Source organism: Pomacea canaliculata, linkage group LG7 (assembly GCF_003073045.1).
Source record: "Pomacea canaliculata isolate SZHN2017 linkage group LG7, ASM307304v1, whole genome shotgun sequence".
Lineage (NCBI taxonomy): Eukaryota > Metazoa > Mollusca > Gastropoda > Architaenioglossa > Ampullariidae > Pomacea > Pomacea canaliculata.
The window spans coordinates 15,759,400-15,780,730 of NC_037596.1; the positions used below are offsets into that span (position 1 = coordinate 15,759,400).

A 21,331-nucleotide genomic window follows, 5' to 3' on the forward strand; every position below is an offset into this window, starting at 1 on the left:
TATTCAGGTCTTAAAGGTGACCAAATGATTTCCCAACTTGTGGATATTTAGTTAACTATTACAATAAATGCAGTTGTAAATAACAATTAAAAAGAACATAAATTTCACTCTGCACACTGAAACTATTAGGGATAGATGAAGGGAAATCGAATTTGTTTTCGCCATTCAAGTGCACGATACTACTGATAACTCATCACAAGATGTGAATGTGTTCAAAAATATGTTTACCAGTAAAGAAGGATTCAAAAGTGTTTCAGAATAAGTGATGTCTAAGCATATTACTAAGGGCCTCAGTCTAAGTTGATCCTGAATTAAATTCATCAAGAAATTATGAATTTGCTACGAACCGCTAAAACGACTGTGAGCTAGAGAGCGAGAGCTTGCTGACAAAATCTTCTTTTTGACTTTAAAATAAATACAAATACAGCGACAAAATTATCTGTTTAAATAAAGGTATTTTACAGGTTGATTCATATATTAAAATATATATTTATATCAAAGCATAAATACTGAGAGGATTTCTTTAACATCAAAGGATTTCATTAAACTTGCTGGTACAAAAGAAAGAAACCGTCAGCTACCTGCCAACAAGTTGAGCTTGTATATAGTCGTGTCCCACTGCGCGCGCATTGAATTTCTTTAGCGTCTCTGACCCACTGACTCATCTGAACTGTCGACAAGTTTCGGCTTAGGCCTTTTGGGGCCGTCGTGTCACAAATGTTTGACCGGGTACAGGCTACAGTTGGTACGAATGTCAGCTAACGGAATATAGCTACAGAAACTAGTCCGTGAGTACTTGCTCTATTTATTCGCTTATTCAAAATACACGGGTTGACTTGAAATTTCAACATTACATATATTTGAAACAGTTAAACTTGTGGGTCTGTGACTTAATGTATTAACTGAGAAAGTCAAAGGCATTTTGTGTCATCTGTATGTGCACACCGTCCTGTGTCAATGGACATGAATTATTTTAAATAGAGGCCAGGTACGGCTTAAAAATTACAAATCTACGATTTACAGGGTATCGTTATTCTTCTGATATCATTTGTTTTGCAATTGATTGAAATTTCTAAAATCTTTGTTGACATTTGTGACGTAAGCGGTTGCATTGGAAACGATTTATGATAGCCTAAGCAACCACTGTTAAAAGAACACAACTGTATTTCTGTTGTGATTAAATTCAATATTCATTTTTAAATGGTTACCTGAATTAAAGATTTACATTTCTATGCGAGCGAATAAATAGAAACGACTTATTCTTTTAATAATTTTTTTGTAAAACAATATGTTTTTAAAAAAAAAGGATTAAAAAAATTCTGGCAGAAAGTTTAACAAAGCTGGGTATTTTTCCATGTTTCTTTATTAAACAATAAAAACAAAGCTATACACAATATTTACAGGTATTAACAGAAACGTTTTTTTCACATATCCAAAATCAAGCTGACGAAAAGTCCTTGTTCATTTGTTGCCTTTCTTTCACAATGTCAAAACTACGACGAGGTCGTTGCATGTCTTTATCCTTTCTAGTGTTGCGTCGGTCATGTTTCTTGGCGATGGTTGGTGAGTGGGAGGGCGGAAACTGGGATTTCCCTCTCCCGCCCTGTTGCAATTGTCTTCCACATTAGGTTACCCCACATCTCGTGGTAGTGCTCTTCTGGTAAAGTCTTTCCTCAATCTGGTGTTGATCCTCGAGGTGAAGGCGTCTTTTATCTGGGATGGTGCTACAACGTGTCTGTGGAGGCGTGCGTTGTTTCTCAGTGTCCATATTGCCTGTTTGTATTCTGTGAGGACTATGGCTGCTGCTGTTTGAGATGCTGTTGATAGGATGGGTGTTGAAGCGTATGCAGGCTAGTGTGTGTGTGGTGGGGGGTTGTGTTTGCGAGCTCGTTCATCAGTGTGGACAGTTGCTTGCGTGTTTGCTGTATGTACGTGCAGTGGAGGAGGATGTGTTGCAGAAGGCACACATCTTTTGTTTCGTTATACCTCTGCAGTATAGGGTGTATATGCCTGTTCAGGTTTGTACTATGTACCAATCAGTATGTTGATATTTTATCATAATTTTTCTTTTTATATTATTAACCTTAGTTGTTACACCGGATAAATACTGCATCAAATACCTTCAACAAGGTCAGGTCAGCCACATTAGTTTCATAAAGATGATGACGATTACAAACATACTGAACGATAGAATCCTGAGTTTGTATGTGCATCATAATATGAACTGGTCCTTTAAAAAAGCATTTGGAGAATGTCGAGACTAAGAGCAGGGGTAATTCCCGACTTAAAAATGCTTTTCACGATGGTGAGATTCAGATCCACGACGCGTGGGCGAGTCATGTACGAGTAAGTGTAAGATCATCCTCTACATGTAGCTGATGCTGCCAAGCTTACATATAGAGAGGCTGCACTCACGTTTCAAAGGGACTCAACTTTTCTTAACAAGGACAAAGGAGTGCAGCCTCTCTATATCTACGCTCTCTGATAGAGCTACCACAAAGAAAGGGAAGTAACTGTGGTGCAAACATTTATCAAAGTAGACGACAATTACTCGAACTGTGATAGATGACAATTACAATAACGAATATAACAATCGTGCCAAGTCAAAAAAGCTTATAAATTCATAAAATGATGCAAAAATAATCATTCAAGGAAGTCGTTTTAAACTAGCTTGATTTTTAAATAAATTTATAACTTGGTGTATTTTTATAGTTTGAGGGCACGTGCAAGGGTACTAAAAGCAATTGATGAATTCAATAATGAAATGACTAAAGGTTAACTCAAAATCAAATAAGAAAATAACAAGAACATAAAATTTAATATAACAAAGTAATAACTAATAAAATGATGTAAAATAATAACATGAAATATAATAAAATGTTAACAAATAAAATTTAATTAGGCAGATAAAAGCCTTTGATTTTCGCTTAGTTTTACTGATTCAAAAGTAAAGAAAAAATAATTTAATATAAATATGGATTAACAATAGAATTAAATACCTAGATAACATGTAAACCATAAAATAGCGGATTACTACTGGTTTAGTTTTTTTGTTTGTTTTGTTGTTGGTTTTTTTCTTTTTTGGTTATGGATGGTTAGCAGTCCTAGCTACAACTTCATAACAAAGGAAAATTTGGTATCCACGGAAGTTGCGAAAGTAAGACTTTAAGCTAACAGGACATTAATGGTTACCTGCAAATGGGAATCTCAGCCAAAACTAGTGGTCAGTTTAAAGAATAAAGAAATAAATTTTAAGCATTGTGCACAAACTTAAAACGGAAAGAAAATACAATCCTCTTCACAAAGACAAATGGTCTGAACCTTGAGGTCATCTGAGGACATTTTTAAACGATCAAGGGAAATAACTCGACCCAACGCTTCGTCTGGTTACAGACAACGGGTACTGAAAATTAAAGATTTAAAAATCATTAATTACTTTTACACATGTTACAAGCAGATTTTCGGTTAGATAATGCAATACAGGTAAGGATGTCTTTCTACTGGACAAAACTGTGCAAAAGAAATAATGGCCGTTGCTACAAATCACCTCTACACACTGTCACAGGGGTGACATGAGGCTAAAAAATCATCACAGCGAGGTGACCGAGCCGCACCTATCGCATGACTAACAGTTTTTTTTAAGAAAGGGGGAACGAAAAGGGATGACTAATTACTTATAATGGCCGGCGCTTTACTTACTAAGGAGACATAGCAAGGAAAGGTCCACTAGGTGTAGGGAGAATACCCAGTAACTGAAGTTAAGAGTACCATCTGATTAGTCATCAGTGAAATAAGTGTTGGCAGTAAGTCACAATATATTTACTTATTCACCCACATGTATATATCCTTGGCCACTTAAGGCAAGTTAAAGGTTTTTTACGCAAGCATGAACAATGATGCACACACACACACACACACATGTTATATGTAGTCATCAGGTGTATCTCATGTTATCACTATAACAAAAAACACTAAACCTACACCATACACAGACGATGGAGGAAACTTTACCAAGAAGAAAAACATGAACTATCAGTCCTGTGTCACATCTTCAAGAAAGGGAGTTAGGTGCTAGGTTTTAGTAGACTAGGTATATAGGTAGGTTAGACTAGATAAACTATATCTACGAAAGAAAGGTAGAATTTTAGCAGAAAATTCTACTTGGGAACTCGTTTTTTATCTAAAAATGGTCGCAGATTAACTGCACAAGTGCAGTTGTACAACTCGAACTTGGCAGGACATCATTGCCCGTCATCCGTGCACTTGACTGAAATAGTTCATGAGTAAATGCCGCGTTAACAACATTGTCAAACTATGTAGACGTTTTTGTTTATATCAATTTACTCGATTTGTTATCAAAGACAAAAATTTGACGACAGATGGCAAGTGGACTTAATATGACGATGGTTTCATTTGGCATTCAGTTTTGCAGACGTCGTCCAGGATGTTCATAGGCGCAAAGACAGGCATGATTACCTGTTACAGATTATACTACAATGTCCAGGTAAACAATACTTTTCAATCCTTTTCATTCAAATTTAAATATAAACTGTACCGATTTTTTTTCTCGAATTGTTTGGGATGTGGCAAAAGTACTGAACATAAATAAAATTTAACTCAAAAAGGCAAACCAGCTACGCACTACACACTTTGAAGTCCTTAATACACTGTGTTGTCGCAAAAATTATTGTTGATATAAATTTGCTTTGTTGTTTTTCCTTGCAGGCGGAGGGGAGACTATGCACCATATCCGTTAAATATGCTAATTTCGTGGCTTATTGTGGTACTCGCTCTGCTTCATAAAGGTAAGCATACAGAATGAATTGATCGTTGGATGATATTTACAGAACACTTACGTTTTTATATTGTGCATTATTAGCAAAGGGATCACGAAAGACGTTTTACGTTATGGGTTTTTTTTTTTTTTGGTTCTTTGAGATAAGAAAGAGGGTTTACTAAAACAAAAACCTAAACAGTTAAAGTCATAAGCAGGTGCCACAATGTTTGGAGATTATCCAAGCTGGGACGAACTGTGGGTCATATTGGGTTATAAGCCCATATTGAGCAACATCGCTCATAGGAAACGCAGTTTCAAATCTAGTAACAGTTACTCAGAATTATTGCTTTTGTATAATATTACGTATTTTACTTGACTTGCCCTTTCATGTGCCTATTGGTTTGCGTATGCATGGGTTGGCGCACGATGCTGTGGGTGTTTTTGTGTGTGTTTGTTTGTTCGCACTCTTTGCAGTGAACACACAAGCAGACTGCGATGCATCTGAGAGGCCGGTATTAAAATGTTACTTTCCCAGAAATGTGAATGCCACGCAAACAGATTTTTCAGTTTATTTTCAGTTCGATAATGGTTATGAAGGTACGTTGCTATTTCTATGCGCACTCTCAGTAAATAGAAAACATTTAAATGCCGCTGTGTATATTACTTGGGATTTCATAGTTGTCAAAACTTTAACTCTTCTCCGACGTCTAAGCTAGAGGGCAGTTTGACCCACTGGTACTAATGATTTTTTCCCTTTCCGGAAAAATTATTAATAAAACTAAAAGAGGTAAGAGAATAATTAAAACTGATAATGATAGATCAAAATATGTAGAAAAGGAACAATCTACCTGTATAAGTAGCAACAACAACTCGCAGGTTGTTAACGTGTAAATATGTCCATACCTATAATGTTGACTCTGACTTGTTGAATTTTATATTTTGTGACATTATTGATGGCCTAGTCTAAGTAAACAACGAAAGAAATGTTTAGATTACATAAGATCACATTTTATGCTAGGTAGGCAACTGTGCAACAAGTAAAATGCTGTAATGCTGAAAGGCATGTCAACTATTTGGTTTGCAATACTTTACACAGAGCTGCTGGTTGACTGCATTTGGCTGAATCACTGGTTTCAATGCCTCAAGCAGGAAGGCTTTAATATCACGCAGCAGGTTTCGACAACTGCTGAAATCAGTTTGCCAACACGATTTAAAAGCGCTAATGGAACATACAGATGTAATCTTGAGGGTCTCGAACATAAACTAGGAAATCCCTGTCGATCTGGTGAAAAGCGACAAGACAAGCAAGTAGAGACCCAGACAAATCAGTTTAACGGAACCATCCCCGAAAATCATCCTAATGACAAAGGTAAATGTCAATACTTATGTTAAACACTGTGTACTCGGTGTGTATTAGTAACAAACGATAAATGCGCAATTTCTCTATGATTAAATTAACTTGAGAGCAGCATTTATTGCAATAATTACTTTCAGTTTGACTTCGGTAATAAATAATTGTAATGTTATACCAGTTGGATTACAAATGTAACCACCCTCTTATAATACTTATGGACGATAGGGCCCACACCCTGCATAATGGAACAGAGGGATTGACTAAAGAGTTACGAACACTGAAGTACAAAGAGTTATTACATCTTATCCCGACAGTTACTCGCAAGTATTTCTACTGGACATATGCCATACCACACTTTTCTTGAGTACATTAATTACACTTTATTTGATTCCTAACCTGGCCTTAGATATTTAGACCATAGTCCAAAGATAATCATTTTCTACGCATAACTTTTTAGTTTATTAAAACTACTTGAATCTGTGTTATGTTAAGGTTCACCTGTACCTGTACATATAGTGGTGCTACCTCTCTTCGCTGGTTTGACTGTGATTGCAGTAGCTGTTACTGTTCTATATAAGCGAAAACAATTGGTGAGTTGCACATGACAAATAACGCTCGACTCTATGAAATTAATTTATATAATTAAGCATTATAAAGTGTTTCTTAACATAAAACTTCTCCCAGCACAAAAGGGTTCAGTACACGTGCGTTTCTAGTATTTCTTTTTTAGAGACTAAAATCGGTAAAAAAAAATTGTTCTCTCTCTCTTTTTCACACACACAGACAGACAATATGGACATATTTTGAAAGTAAAAATTTAAAGAAAGCAGTGAATTTCTGCGTGTGTGTGAGAGAGAGAAAGAGAGTGCGTGTGTGTATATTTATGCATACCAGGGCATACTTCTTGTTATGTTTTTCATTTAGATGTCTTAAACACTGTCGCTTTTAAAAATTCTTTTTTATCAACCTTTCTACAAGAAAAAAAAGTTAATTATTTGTAACAACTCATAGTTGACTTTTTTTTCTTTCAGTCAAAACCAGAAGTGAAAATACCATGGGAGCATGTCAACGCCTAATTTTCAAAATGTTTTGATCTTGTGGATACGTGTAAAGATAGATTAGCACGATGTTATTCAGTTAACACAAAATGAAGAGATTCGCAATGCGTTAGCAGCCGGCAATAGTCGGCTTTACGGTCAGGAAAGGTTTTAAGTAAAATGAAATATGGCAACCTGATTTGGTGAATTTGATTGTTCGACAATTCAAAACCAAATCAAACCATATTTGGAGTAACAAATTCTTAAGGTTTTTTTTTTTCGTTACTACAAGAAGACTTGCGGCCTTATGGTTCACTGGTGGCGTAAAATAATAATAATAATAAGAAACTACAAGAAGAAAACTGTTATCTTTTACCTAAAGGCAACTCCTACTTTGTTTACCTGTGATGTTCTTTTAGTTTGTTTCAAATACCGCAGACCTCCTTTCTCTGTTATATTTCGTACTTTTCTTTCACCCTCTACAGAGAAAAGAAAGAAAAAAACCAAAAAAAAAAAAAAAAAAAACCCAAAAAAAACAAAAAAAAAATATATATATAAATAAATAAACCCCCAAAAACTGTGGGTTATTTCTGTACTATTTACCACGAATCATTTCTTTATGTTTTGTTTTCGACACGACAATAAAGAGATACCTCACGTGGCTAACAGTCCGGCATTACTATAACAGGCTACTCCCTTTGAACTTTCGGGTTTCCTTTCGCCGTGATCACAAAGAGTGTAGTGTTATGTAAAATTTTTTACTAATACTCTAATTTCTCTGTTATATTTCGTGCTTTTCTTTCACCTTAAACAGAGAAAAGAAAAAAAAAATCAGTGGGTTTTGTCTGTACCCTTACCACGTGGGACTTCTTTATGGTTTTGTTTTCCACTTGACAATAAAGAGATACCTCACGTGGTCAACAGTACGGCCCTACTATAACATCTACTCTCTTTGAACTTTTGGGTTTCCTTTCGCCATGACAACAAAGAGTTTAATGTTATGTAAGACATTTTACTCATACACCATATACCATCATCGTATGTTTGAAGCTTTCTTTTGTGATGACCAAACGAAGAGTATTCTTGAGTGTAGTTTCGTTCAATACGCGGGACATTTTCGTTAATTTTGACTTCGAGGGTTTTTGTAATAAGAAAAAGATTCTCTGTAGATTGTTAATATTACCATGTGGCTACTCTCCTTAGTTTTGCTTTATTTTGTTAAAAACAAGGAGAGTACTGCAGTTGTGTTATCATCCTTTGTTGATTTTTAAACAATTTTAGAATAGTTCCTAAATACGAAGAAGAATGGATGAACAAGTAGAAATATATTTTTCTATTGTAATTCTAGAGTAAAGATGGTAAAGAACTCAATTTATTTTTTATTTTGCTACATCTAAGCAGATTCTACCCACTTTTTGTGTCTTTAAGTCAGACTGTTGTATGCAGACTTTTCATATTTTTCCCTTAATCACAAAGGGCAAGTTAAATGTTATTGTGCCATACTTTTCCTGCATAGGCTAACAAAACAAATGCTGAATTTCAAAGTTAGTAGCAACGGACATTAATCACTGACAAAGAAACTGATGTTCCCTCATCTTTCGCTATGTTTATCAATAACAACTGGTAAAAAGAAAAACTTTGTAGCAAATTTCCGATGAGTTCTCTTGACATTTTATAATGTAAAAGTTAGATTGATGTCCCATTACCTTACTGCCTAGTTGATAATTAGTAATTTCTTTCCCCTTTTTGTAGATCTTAGTTACACTTTGTGTCTACTGTTTAATCTATGCTTCTGCTACTCACTTGTTATCTTCTAGACCAGTGGTTCTCAAAGTGTGGTCCGCGGGCAGAAGTCGGGTGGTCCGCGGCTGACAGTCGTCATATGTCAGCAAAGTGATGTTTAAAGTGATGCATTCCTCGCATTAACATTTTAATTACAAAGAACAAGGTAGGTAGTTTATGTCAACTTATTACTATACTACTGTCACAAAAGGACATTTAGTTTTGAATTGTAATGAAACAAATGAGGCAATTTAAATGTGAAATTCATAGTACAGAGTGATTTTTAGGCCTTGGTGGTCCGCCAAATTTTTTACTTTAGTACAGTGGTCCGCGGTCCGAAATACTTTGAGAACCACTGTTCTAGATTGTTCTTCCATGCCGGCACCACATCACTTCTTTTTTATGGACCACTTTAAATGGTTGACTAGCAGTCTCTCCTGCAACATCTTGGAACCAGATGTCAGCATATATTTCACTCTCTGATATATATATATTGCAATTAAACTATTAGTGTTCTCTGCTCATGGTGCAGCTGTTATGCTACTCATTCTTGTCAGGGTCGAAATCGACAGCTATGTTTTTTTTTTATTTTTTGTTGTTTTGTTGTTGCTTTTTTGAGGTCTTATGTCTTTGTTGCTGTTGAAACATGTGTTACCACTCAAGAGTCTTTAATGATCTGATTTTCTTATTAGTAAACATTTTGTATCTGTTTGATATCTTAAGTGTTCTCAATTTTTCTTTAAAAGATATTTGTAAAGATATTTAAATGCACTGTACAGTGGAAACATATGTAATATAAATTGACATATTTTTTCCAATTTGTTGGCAGCATTATGCATTATCTTGGCTCAAGAGTAGTTCGTCGGTATTGTATTCAAGTTTAAAGTTTTTGCGTAAGGATAGCTTGCATGTATTAATAAACTACTATAAGCTTTCTTTGATAACCCTGAAGGTTGTTTGAGCACCCTAAACACAAATTGTTTCATGCTCTTTTACTTGGCATGATAGCTTTTTGTTATCTCGATCACAAGATTAAGAATTCATTTGTGTTAAATATTTCGGATTTACGACAATTTACCCGTTCTGTACATTGTTTTCCTTTCGTCGAGACCACAAGGAGAATCTGTTTATGCAGTGTTGTTCTGATTGCTACTACAGACTGCTGTTACAGTATTTTCGGGTCTTTGTTTCGTAATGGACACAAAGAGGGTCCTGTTGATGTTATTTGTGCTTAATATCACAGTTCTTTTCTCGTTTACTTTCTATTTTTCTTTCGCTGTCAACTGAGAAAAGAGACGCTGTTATATTTGAGCCTACTACCACAGTTTACTCTCCTTGATAGCATTTTTTTCGAAGTGGCAATAAGGAGAGGACTATCATGGTTAAAAATTTATTAGCTCGTGATTTATTTTACATATCACTTCCCTTGTCCCTTAGTATTTTATGTAAAAACAAGAGAAACTCATGTAATTGACACATCTCTCCCTCTCTCACTATTTTTTGAGATTTCACTGATATTGTTACATTATTTTTTCATCGTTTCAGTACGGAACATACTTGCTGTTGTTTAAAGTATGACAGATTACTTGTGTTATTTTTAATAGTTTATCGCGTGCCTTTACTTTTACCGACATTTTTAAAATAAGTTTGCATTCGTGTGTCATTATATTACTAACTAATTGATATCTTGCGAGTGTTGGTGCCAAAATTGATTGCCTATTTTTCAAAAAGATTGTACTTCATTCAAACTGCAATGCAATAAACATATGTAATATTTGAGTTGTTATTGTTGACCTGTATTTTTAGAGTAGACTAGTAAAAGTATTTAGTAAGCAATGTTGGCGTTTGTTCCTTTTTTAAAAACTTTTATGCGGGAAAAACTTTATCATTTAAGGCTCTAGGCCAAAAACCTAGTTTCCAAGTAAATTCCAAGTAAACTGAAGCAATTAGAAATGTTAAAAATGTTAAGAACTGCCTTGTAAATCTCCAAAAGCATCAAACATATAACATGCTAAGAAACCACCACTGTATATTCAAATAAGAATTGAATATGTAGAGCGAGCTTGAGAAGTGTAGGACCACATCAAAATAATAAAAATACTAATAAAATAACTGGGCTTTACCTTTAAAACCTTGGCCCAACGAATGGCAGTATTGGATGTATACTGGAAAGTTGAAGATGATAGTGGGGATGCTGATAATGTTGATGTTGATGATGTTGATGTTGATGTTGATGATGTTGATGATGTTGATGATGTTGATGTTGATGATGATGATGATGATGATGATGATGTTGATGATGATGATGTTGATGATGTTGATGTTGATGATGTTGATGATGTTGATGATGATGATGTTGATGATGTTGATGATGATGATGTTGATGTTGATGTTGATGTTGATGTTGATGATGATGTTGATGATGATGATGTTGATGATGATGTTGATGATGATGTTGATGATGATGATGATGATGATGATGATGAAGTCGATTTGTAATGCGCAGGTATCCATTCCGAAGAATACTCATTGCGCAGAAAATAAACAAAAGAAGAAAAAATAAAGTGAACAAATATATAAAACACCAGGAAAAGTTAAAAAAAATGTTGAAGATTTAATTAATTTATTTTTTTTACTGCAATAATGTTATCAATATTTACATATAGCATTATAAAGTAAATGAGAAATACGAAACGAAAGTTAAGTTAAATTTGTAATAATTTTAATTCTTTGAATGTAATCGATTTTCCACATGTGTTAAATTTGGATACCAGGAGAGCGATTTGCAACAGGAAACTTAAAAGGAACTAAAGTAAGCCTATTAAACATTTATTACCCAGTCTCCTAATCATTTTAATGAATATTTCCATTTCCCTGGTCTTAATTGTAATTTTCTGTTATAAAACTTTATACTTCAGTACATTTGGTTGCATATACGTTTTCATGTAAATAGTAAATTCTCCTGTCACCGGGATTTTTTTAGAGTAGTTATATGAAATTTAGTTTATTTGATGGTTCTTCTCAATTCAAATGATACATGATGCAAAAAACTAAACCCATTACAAAATCTAACCTATTTCTAAGGAAAAATGATAGGATTTACAGAGGTCATTTCATCCCATGAAGGCGAGTTACACGTGTTGTACAAGATGTGTCAAGGAGAAAGTAACAATCAGGGTATACTAATTACAGAAGAGAGAGAGAGGTTTAAAGTATCTCTTCATTCTAATACTTGGATTATACAACGGGTACTAAACTTGCTAGACAGGAAAGAGAAACTGAGGACTGTGGGACGGCTGTGTCACGTGACATCTTCTTCCTCACACCTCCAGGTTTTTCAGAGAAAGAAACGATTGTAGTGATGGGTAACACATTTTGCTTCATGGTACTTCTGCTTCTTTTTCCAGAGAGTGGACAGAGCAGCACTATAGCTTGTAAGTTCCTCGCTATCTGTAAAATATGTTAGTGGTATTTTAAATTAATCATTGGTTAAAAAACTATGTCATTATAATTTGAATATTTTAGTCTCATATGACTATGCAACAGAGTATTAATGTTCACGACTAGGAAATAGATATAGGTCTTTTTTGTTTTGTTTTTGGAGGGTTTTTTTAGTAGGTTGTTTTTTTTTTTGTCCAATGTTTCGCTCATTAACGAACTGGTATTAACACTCTGCATTTTGCAGGTACATCGAGAGATGAAGAGCTCTCTTATGACCGCAGTGTACTTGCAGAAAACACGTTCGCCAACTTTACTTATCAGCTAAAATCGATGGCGAATATTGAAAAATCTGATTATCGCATCGAAATAAAGCTATGTGACATTGGTACACTCTATGAATCGTGTAGGTGCCGATGGTTCTTAAATTCTGATCCAGTCTGCAGAAGTATGAAAAATGATTCGTTCTGTGATGCCGACGAATCCGAAATGCGGGTTTCTTTGCTCATCAGGAGAACTTATACTGATGTTTTATGGGTGCTTTTAAAACAGAGCTCACCCCCATCTGTTCTGAAGCACACAACTGTACAAGTCACTTGTAAGTGAAACTATTATTTAATTTGATGCTGCTGTATTCTGAGTCATTAAATTATTTTCTAGGTAACCCAAAATAGCACTGTAAAACCAAATTATATGTGCACCAAAAGAATCATCTAACTTTAGTGATGAGCGAGCTCTGTACCATTGAATAAAAGTCAGCTGTTTAAATTACTTAATTACATTGCAAGGTAATAAAAGAGTGCTAATGAAATAATCGAGTTTTGTCTGTTATCTCCCATTTATCTCCATTTTAGTATGTCAACAGCAAACTACTGAAGATGAAATTCACTAAATTTTCAAATTCAATCACTGTTTATGTCCTCACAGACCAGGCAAAAATCACAGATTTGTATTTAAATGGACAGGAGGCTAACGGGACACACATCGTTGACGAAAATGAGGATGTCAACATTTCATGTTTCTTTATAAATGGAAATCCTCCGGTCAGCATCCGCATGGTGGACGGCACTGGTCACACTCTCAGCTCTGTGAGACATGGTCAGGGTCCTCTAACACTGTCACTAGGAGTGGTCCACTGTCACAATGTGTGGCCGACCATCAGGTGTGAGGCGCCTGGCTCAGAACTGAACAAATCTGTGGTCATCCTTGTGATATGTGAGTTTTAAACTAATTTTAGGTGGTATATGTATAAAATACGAGCAATATGGGATCATTATAACGTTTTGCTGTTATCGATATCACCATCGTGAACATCATCGTGTAATCCTCCTTATTTTCTTAGTCTTTAATATTCTAATACACCCCTTTTGTATTTTCATATTCTGCACGTCTCTTAAAGACTCATTTTTTCAGGTCGACCCCAGCTGTCCTACATAAGTAAACAAGTCACAGATGTACAGAAAGTTTTAACTGAAGGTCTGACATTGGCTATGAGATCCTACACCAGAAACATCAGGAAGTGTCTGATGACCCAGGTACAGCCGATTACTTCCACCAGGGAAGTGAAATGCGAAGTGAGTGGACATGCCCCTGTATCAAACTAACCCTGAGCTCTTTCGATGAAACCTGGATTGGAGAAGGGGTCTGGACATTGCATGTTGTCAGCGAGCAAGGGGACTCAAGCATTACTTTCCATCTCGTCAACAGCACTGGTAAGAATAATATAATTATATTTTTTTTTCTTCATTTCATTATTTTTCCAATATTCCCATAAAGATAATGTTATGTTTAATACTTTTTTTAAAAGTAACATTTTCTAATCTCTTGAAGGCATTAATGAATAACATTTAAAATCTTGCATTTTTCTAAATGGAAATAGAAAGTCACGTTAGTAAATGTAATAGTTTGACTTTAGACTGGAAGACTTACCGACAAAAGTACAACGTACATCTTTTTCACAGTTGACCATCTTTCAATCCATAATTAGTAGCTCCATTAACAAGCATTGTCGGTTACTAATGGACATTTCTCTCACATCTCTTGATATACAGTAAGAGGAACAGACTTTATCTGTTGTACCTAGATTAAACGTTTTTCAGAAAAGTATGTGTTAAAATATAGAATTGTTAAGAAAACCAAGTAAATAAACATAACATTAATATGAAAACTCACAATTAGAATTGCTATTTGTCATTATGATTTGTTGCTAATGTTCTCCTTTTAAAAAATTGTGTAAATGTATAAAACGAAAAAAAACCTGATAAGACAACCGCAGTCTGGAACACACCACGGTGTAAATCAAATTAAACAATATGACTTTACAACATTTGTTGTGTAAAAGGTCACTGCTCAAGTAAACAAACATATAATCGCTTTCTTATCAACATATTTATGTCGTTGTGAGGAATGGTACTTCACAAGCAAGGTAAGTGCATTAACTTTTGGTCTTATTTTTCTTCCTCTTCTTTTCATGCTTTTTCTCTTTTATCACTTCCTCCTCTTCTTTCTCTTTTTTACCACCACCACCACCCACCACCCACCACCCACCAGCGACCACCACCACCATCATCATCATCATCATCATCATCAACACCTTTTTCTTTTCTTATCGCTGTCTAAAAAAAATGTTCTCGACGATTTTTTGTCAGTGCATTTCATGCGATTTCTACATCCACTAGACAAATACCAATTTACAGATTTGAATGAAGTGTTGCAAGTAACATTAAAAATCTTAAGAACTTAGTTGTATGTTAAAAATATCGATGGTCTTTTAATGAACAAATATTTTACCTTCAGACAGGCTCGCTGTTTTCCATGGAATCAGCTGGAACATATTTCTAGTGATCTGGACACATTCCAGGCTCACAAGAGGAGGAGTAACTACAAGGCAGATCAATTTATTCTGTGAAGCTTAGTTTACTTTTAATTTAATGACACTCTACTTGATGCTGAGGGGATCAAAGATTTCTGTTGTTAACCACAACAATGGATTAAGATTTATTTCTGAAAGAATAAAAACCAGATATTACCAATGTCAAAATGATTTATTGCGCCCATTTTATTTTGTGAGCATGCGGGCAATTTAATTAAATTCACTAAAATTAAAAAATTGCAACGGAAATGAAATACATCGGCTTAAAGCAGTTTGATATGTAGACAGAAATTGCGTGGTCGTAGACAAGGGAGGTAATCACTACCTTAAAGTCGTGCAGTTTAGTCATTAATGCCCTTGGCATATCTCTAGATATACGACTTTCCTGTCCAAGAGTCGCTCTTTATCCACTCACATGATGTTTCTGGACCCTTAACAACGTCATCGATGTCAGCATCGTTCAAGAGTCACACCAGGATGCCCTCTGAACTCACTGACCTCACCATAACCCGACGCTGACTGACATATTCCCCCCTCCTCCTGTATAACAGTAACATCTCTCTGTAATGAACATCGTAGTACAGTCAGCTGCTTTCAAACCTTCTTGTGTCAATGTTAAATAGGTTTCCTTTGTAGTATCATTTTTGGCAGGAAGAAGAAGACCACACAGGGAACAATGCAGGCAGGCATCAAGATGACAGAAAAAGCAAACACTGCACTAGAAAAAAGAGATTTACACGTTGGACTATTAAAAATATATCGACCATACGACGACGACGACGATGACGACGATGACGACGATGATGATGATGATGATGTGCAAAAGGAATGGGGTTGTAAGGATGTTAAACACTTTTCCACCAAATCCAGGCTGGCGAAGAGAAAGGCATTAGAGGATTAAAATTATCCATTAAGCCTTGTCTTGATTGGTTTCAAGAATTAAAACTTACAGTTCATATTTGTAAATTGTTAAATGTGTTATGGATTAGAGACTAAGTAATATGTAGCGCCTGACCGAGGGCAACAGAGTAGGCTGGGATGGAGAGAAAAATAAAAATGATAGAAGTATTTATAATTAACCATACACTTGAAGGGAAGCTGATGCCGAGTAATTAGCGCATTGACGTTTGAACTGAGAGCGCGCTGGTTCAATGCCCGATTAGAGCAGCAAACTTCCCCCATACATGTGCACTCAAGTGTGTCAAGTGTATTTAAGATTATTTTACAGGTTTTTAGTCAATTAAGCTGAGTTAATTTATCTTTGCATTTTAGGTTCACGTATCAGTGACCTGCTAGGCTTGTTAAAAAAATTCCCTGGTTTCTCATCTTGTATTTAATGTGAAAGGAAAGATATATTTGATAAATAAAGAGTTTAAGAACGAAGACTAAATTCAGTACTTATTAGTGACCTCGCAACTGAAGAAGACTTTATTACGAGCTTCAGCAAATGAGGCTGTTAACATGATTGGAGAGAAGGCAAAGAGGGAGACCTAAAACTCCTGTGAAAGGAGAAAAGGAAAATAAACTGAAGCTTGTCGAGGCCGACAACTCGGTTGTCTTAGTGTCATAAGCGCAGTAGCCTCCCATTGTACGCTGGATGATACCACTGGTCACTCACTAGAGTTAATGATGTACACCTTAAACATTACTTTGTTTTTACTCCCTTGTGACCAATGTTCAAGAAGCGAGAGCCAAGAACTAAACACTTTGAATACTTGGGCTGATGTAATTTATTTGCCTCTTTTATATTTTTCTCAGATGACTTCTGGTAGTCTGTAAGATTGTTTTCGCTACATCTGCTGGAAAAGTTACTACTCCTGAAGAAGTTCAGTTACAGGCATCTGGTAAAATAGAGAATTGTTACAATAACCTCTTGTATGTTGGAGGAAGATGTTGGTGTAGTTTTGATCCTGTGTGATTTCCGCTTTAGAGCCAGAGCTTCAAATGCTCCAGCGAGCTCGGAACTGAAGGACCACAGCAAATACCACCATCTTTAAATGATGGCTTGTTACCTCAACATATTTAATGTTGTCATGATGATATCAATGTTTTCCTGCTTTCAAGGTGAGTATTTTTGAATATTGTCAAATAATAACAACAAACTCCTAAACATAGGCCAAAAGAATTATTCATCTGATTTTAAAAAGGCTTTATCCTCCCTGAAATCATCATTCACGCCTTTACGCAGCTACAACCATTGACGTACTTTGCTGTCGTTAAAACATACTACAATAAATTTATCTTTACTTGTATAGATATCATGGATCTAGTCAGAGTGCTAGGACTCTGCGCGTGCGTGGATGAAAACGTGTGAATGATGGATGTTCTCTAAATGGAACGTGAAAAATGACGTATAGTGACGTCAAACAAAATAGTGAGGTAAGAGGGGAGACGTTAGGAAGCAGCTAGAGGGAGAATGACGTTAGAGGACAGATAGAAGAAGAAGGACGCTGGAGAATAGAGAGAAGAAGAGGACGTTAGAGAGTGGATAGAAGAGGAAGAACGTTAGTGAGTGGAAGAAGAAGGAGGTTAGAGAGCGGATAGGGAGAAGTGAACGCATTTGCCGAGACATTTGCTTCGCTAGTCGGAGATCGAATGTGGTAGTATGAACGAAGGAACTACTGCCAAGACAGTAAGTTTGAAAAGCGAGTAGAAGCTAAGGTGGATTTTTTGTGATTGCGATAGAAGAGACGTTGATTGCCAAGGCAGTGAGGTTATAGTGTGTGAGGTGTTCTTTGTACTTCGTAGATGTGGAAATCGAAGGAAAAACTATTGTTAGAACCGTTTTGGTTTTATAGTTAGGATTTTTTTTTTTTTTGGTGATTTTGATCAGTAAACACGGGAGACTCGTACAGACGCATCATTCTTTAATTGGAGCGAAAGAACGCGCAATTGTCCGACCCGCTGGTGTGTTGGAGAGAGTGAAAGACGAGAGGCACTGGCGGCGTCGTGACGATATAAGTAGTTGACAAAAAACATCTAAGAAAAATAAAAGTAGAGATCATCATTAACAGCATTATTTATATTAAAATATGACCAAAATAAGGATGAAATTTCTGAAAAACTCTAGTTGAATCATTCAAAATATTACATCCATCTCCTAGTTTCTGATCTTTTTTTTTTTTATTCAGCGTCAAACACAAATTACGAAGTAAAGGGAGATTACCAAAATCTGACTCTTGCACTCAATAAAATGTTTGAAATCTGATTCTCCTTCCCTGTTGCTGTAAAGGACAACCAGGACATTACCGTCTATATACAGCATCGACGTCGAAATGCAAGTAAGTTTGACACGAGATATATAATAAAACAGTCTCACGACAACTGTACAAGCTCGGTAGAAATGTGTGGGTGTCCTTGGCCCGCACCCGCGCGTAGTCCACTTGCGAACGAAGGGCGTACAGGACCATTGTTTGTTTATTTTTATTTTTATTTTTTTTTATTTTTTTTATTTTTTTGGCGTTTACAGCGCTTTTTTTAGTAAACAAATCGCTTAGGTACGAAAGCTTGGGCGTTTCTGAACACAGTTACTTCCCTTGTAAAGGGAAGGTACTCTGTCTTGACTACACTATCGTCAATTTTCCAGAGTAACCTATCTTTTCCCCTTCAGAAAAAATGGCTTGACGATTGACAAATGTACGGCTAGTTCCTCGGATTGTTCAGACTTCTGGCATCATTTGTGAATTTCTATTGGCAAGAACAATGTGTGTGCATTTCTTTTTGGTTTTCAAAGATCAAAATGTGTTCCTATAAGTCATCTTTGTGTTAGACTTCGTGTACGGTGACAACTTGTGTAACACGTGCTGAAAAAAAAAATTCTGCTTCATCTACCCGATTCTGTATGGATTACAATAATAAAAGTGAGTTCTCAAGCAAGGTTCAGGTAGGATTGTTCCTATTTTACACATTTTGATCTATCATTATCAATTTGAATTATTCTTCTAGCTGTTTTAGTTATTTTTTAATTTTTTGAAAATCAGTAAAATTCCGTGTACCGGTGGGTCGAACGGCCTGTAGCCTACGTGTCCACAAGTTAGTTTTATTGATGCTGTGTGGAAGATGTTATTAGATGGTTTTTTTTTTGTGTTGGTCCAACTTGTTTATCCACGTTTTCCGATAATAATGAGAGATTTAAATGTGTCAATGATCAGTCCTTCCAAAGTTTATCGTTCAATATTTTTTTAAGTAGGAAACGACTATGGCATATGAATGCACTGCACAAGGAAGCGCAGGACAGACAGTTACAAGAGGCTCATGGTCTACAGCCCTCAATGTCCTCGTCACCATCCTCAGCCATGTCATAGTTTATAGTCGTCTGATTCTAATTACGATCACCCACCAAGACAAACATTCTCTACCATCCCTAGTAGTCATCCTGGTGTAGCAGAAGCGAAAGACGAAGGACGACCATAATAACAAGTGGAGGCTATATGAGAAGATTTTCTCACCACATGTCAACAATAGTCAGCGTTCGGACAAATACAGTTGAAAGACAATATTTTCGTTTACCAGCGAAGAATAATACAAATACCATAAAATACTATATAAGCCTTACATCTATATTTTCCTAAGGATAGTGTAAACTCGGAAACTGGAATGCGAAAACCAGATGGTGATGGAGCTCGCAGACAACATAGAAGTGTCTTACGAACATTGTCTTCTTGTCTTCAAATCAATCACAAACCGCTGGGAAAAACAAAGTCGGTATTTCACCTGCTGAGAACTACTGGAATCGCCTTCTTTAGAGGGAATAAAAAGTTTTTTTGTTTAGGTATGTCTTTACCTACATTTGTGCACAGAGTCGTTAAGGCCTCTAGCAAAGCTGACTTTTTGTCACTTTCAAGCGATATGTTTGCCTGTAATTGCTGTCTCTGTATCGTGTCGATTCTTAAGGAGCATTTCTTTATCTACTGCTTTTTGTTTTTCCTACCGAAAGCTTCTCAAACGATAAAAATGTAAGTGACGTCACCACTCTGTCCACGGCAAGTATTGATGGCAATGATGGCAGTTATCTACTCAACTTACTTGCTCATTCTTAACACCACACCCAAATCAGTCATTGATGTCAACTAAAAGAAACAATAACAACTGTATTAGACTTAAACTGTTGTTTTACCTAAAGTGGATGAAACTGATTTTTGTTAATTCCTTTGAGATGTATCAAATCATGTTGAATTAAGTATTTTTTGTACTTATCAAACTAATAAGTCCCATGTATGGATGCCTGAGTGTCTTGCTTTCTACCTGAATACTTCAACTTCTGCGATCACTACTTGTAAAGGTCACCTGGTGGATCAGAATCGCTGCTATGACCTAAACGTTTGCTTTAAAAATAATAATCTACAGATCATCTTCTTGAGTCAACAGTTAACAGAGGGATTGACAAAGAACAAAGAGCATCACTCATCATTCTCTATATTTCCTTCCCCTAAGAATGTAATTCTTTGGATTTAACACTGAACGTATAAAAAAAAGTCGTTTGGACAACCATAAATAACAAGTCGTGAATACATACATAATTGTTATCCTCCACTGTTTTATTCTTTAGGCAATAAACTACACCGAAATAAACAGCTTCAGGAAAAAGAAAGCAAAGAAGGTAGCAAAAATTTTTAAAAAAGCAACAAAAAACCAAGTACATTACAAACTAAAGACAATAATTACGTTTCCGCATTCGTTCATTTGTAAACACACTGCTCGTTGGACTCCGCGGAGCGTGCTGACGGCACGACTGCACGTGTTTCCAAGCACAACGTTACCAAGGGCAACAAGATTCAACGGTAAATAGAAATAAACTGTTGATTCCACTGGAATCGAGCTACTTCTAAAAAGTATGATAGAGGAGAAAAACAGTACACACAAGATTTCCTCGAAGTCAGTAAATAATCAGAAAAGTTGCACTTCAATATATAGATATGTAGTGAGAATCAAACAAAAGCGACAAAACGCAATCATTGAAAGAATAATCAATATTCTGTCTGTATGTAAACAATACACAAAAAACAATGAGGCTAGAGGACGGCAACAATTCAGATACAACCACTCTATTTGTACATTTGATCAACTTTTCT

At 35.7% G+C, this 21,331-nt stretch overlaps 2 protein-coding genes across 3 annotated transcripts; both read left to right on the forward strand.

Annotated features, from left to right (window-relative positions):
* Positions 1 to 651: 651 nt before the first annotated feature.
* On the forward strand, positions 652 to 7,715 carry LOC112568803. The gene is made up of 7 exons (XM_025246285.1): positions 652 to 788; positions 4,425 to 4,504; positions 4,726 to 4,805; positions 5,252 to 5,374; positions 5,874 to 6,146; positions 6,624 to 6,721; positions 7,163 to 7,715. The coding sequence occupies exons 2-7, from the start codon at positions 4,497 to 4,499 to the stop codon at positions 7,205 to 7,207; spliced, it is 627 nt and encodes a 208-aa protein (XP_025102070.1). The 5' UTR covers positions 652 to 788; positions 4,425 to 4,496; the 3' UTR covers positions 7,208 to 7,715.
* A 3,761-nt stretch (positions 7,716 to 11,476) lies between these two features.
* Positions 11,477 to 15,717, forward strand: LOC112569239. Of its 2 annotated transcripts, XR_003100342.1 has the most exons (5): positions 11,477 to 12,384; positions 12,636 to 12,986; positions 13,316 to 13,603; positions 13,802 to 14,100; positions 15,185 to 15,717. XR_003100342.1 is itself a non-coding variant. In XM_025246972.1 (4 exons), exons 1-4 carry the CDS (start codon positions 12,312 to 12,314, stop codon positions 13,990 to 13,992), a joined length of 903 nt encoding a protein of 300 aa, XP_025102757.1. In that variant the 5' UTR covers positions 11,477 to 12,311; the 3' UTR covers positions 13,993 to 15,714. The 2 variants fall into 2 exon arrangements, 1 of the variants encoding a protein (XP_025102757.1); XM_025246972.1 differs by having other exon boundaries at positions 13,802 to 15,714.
* The last annotated feature ends 5,614 nt before the right edge of the window (positions 15,718 to 21,331 follow it).

Coding starts and splice junctions, on each gene's coding strand:
- LOC112569239 (XM_025246972.1), top strand. CDS start 12,312: ATGGGTAACACATTTTGCTTCATGGTACTTCTGCTTCTTTTTCCAGAG. Junction 12,385..12,635: donor ACAGAGCAGCACTATAGCTT/GTAAGTTCCTCG, acceptor TGCATTTTGCAG/GTACATCGAGAGATGAAGAG. Junction 13,604..13,801: donor TGTGGTCATCCTTGTGATAT/GTGAGTTTTAAA, acceptor TCATTTTTTCAG/GTCGACCCCAGCTGTCCTAC.
- LOC112568803 (XM_025246285.1), top strand. Junction 6,147..6,623: donor AAATCATCCTAATGACAAAG/GTAAATGTCAAT, acceptor TGTTATGTTAAG/GTTCACCTGTACCTGTACAT. Junction 6,722..7,162: donor TATATAAGCGAAAACAATTG/GTGAGTTGCACA, acceptor TTTTTCTTTCAG/TCAAAACCAGAAGTGAAAAT.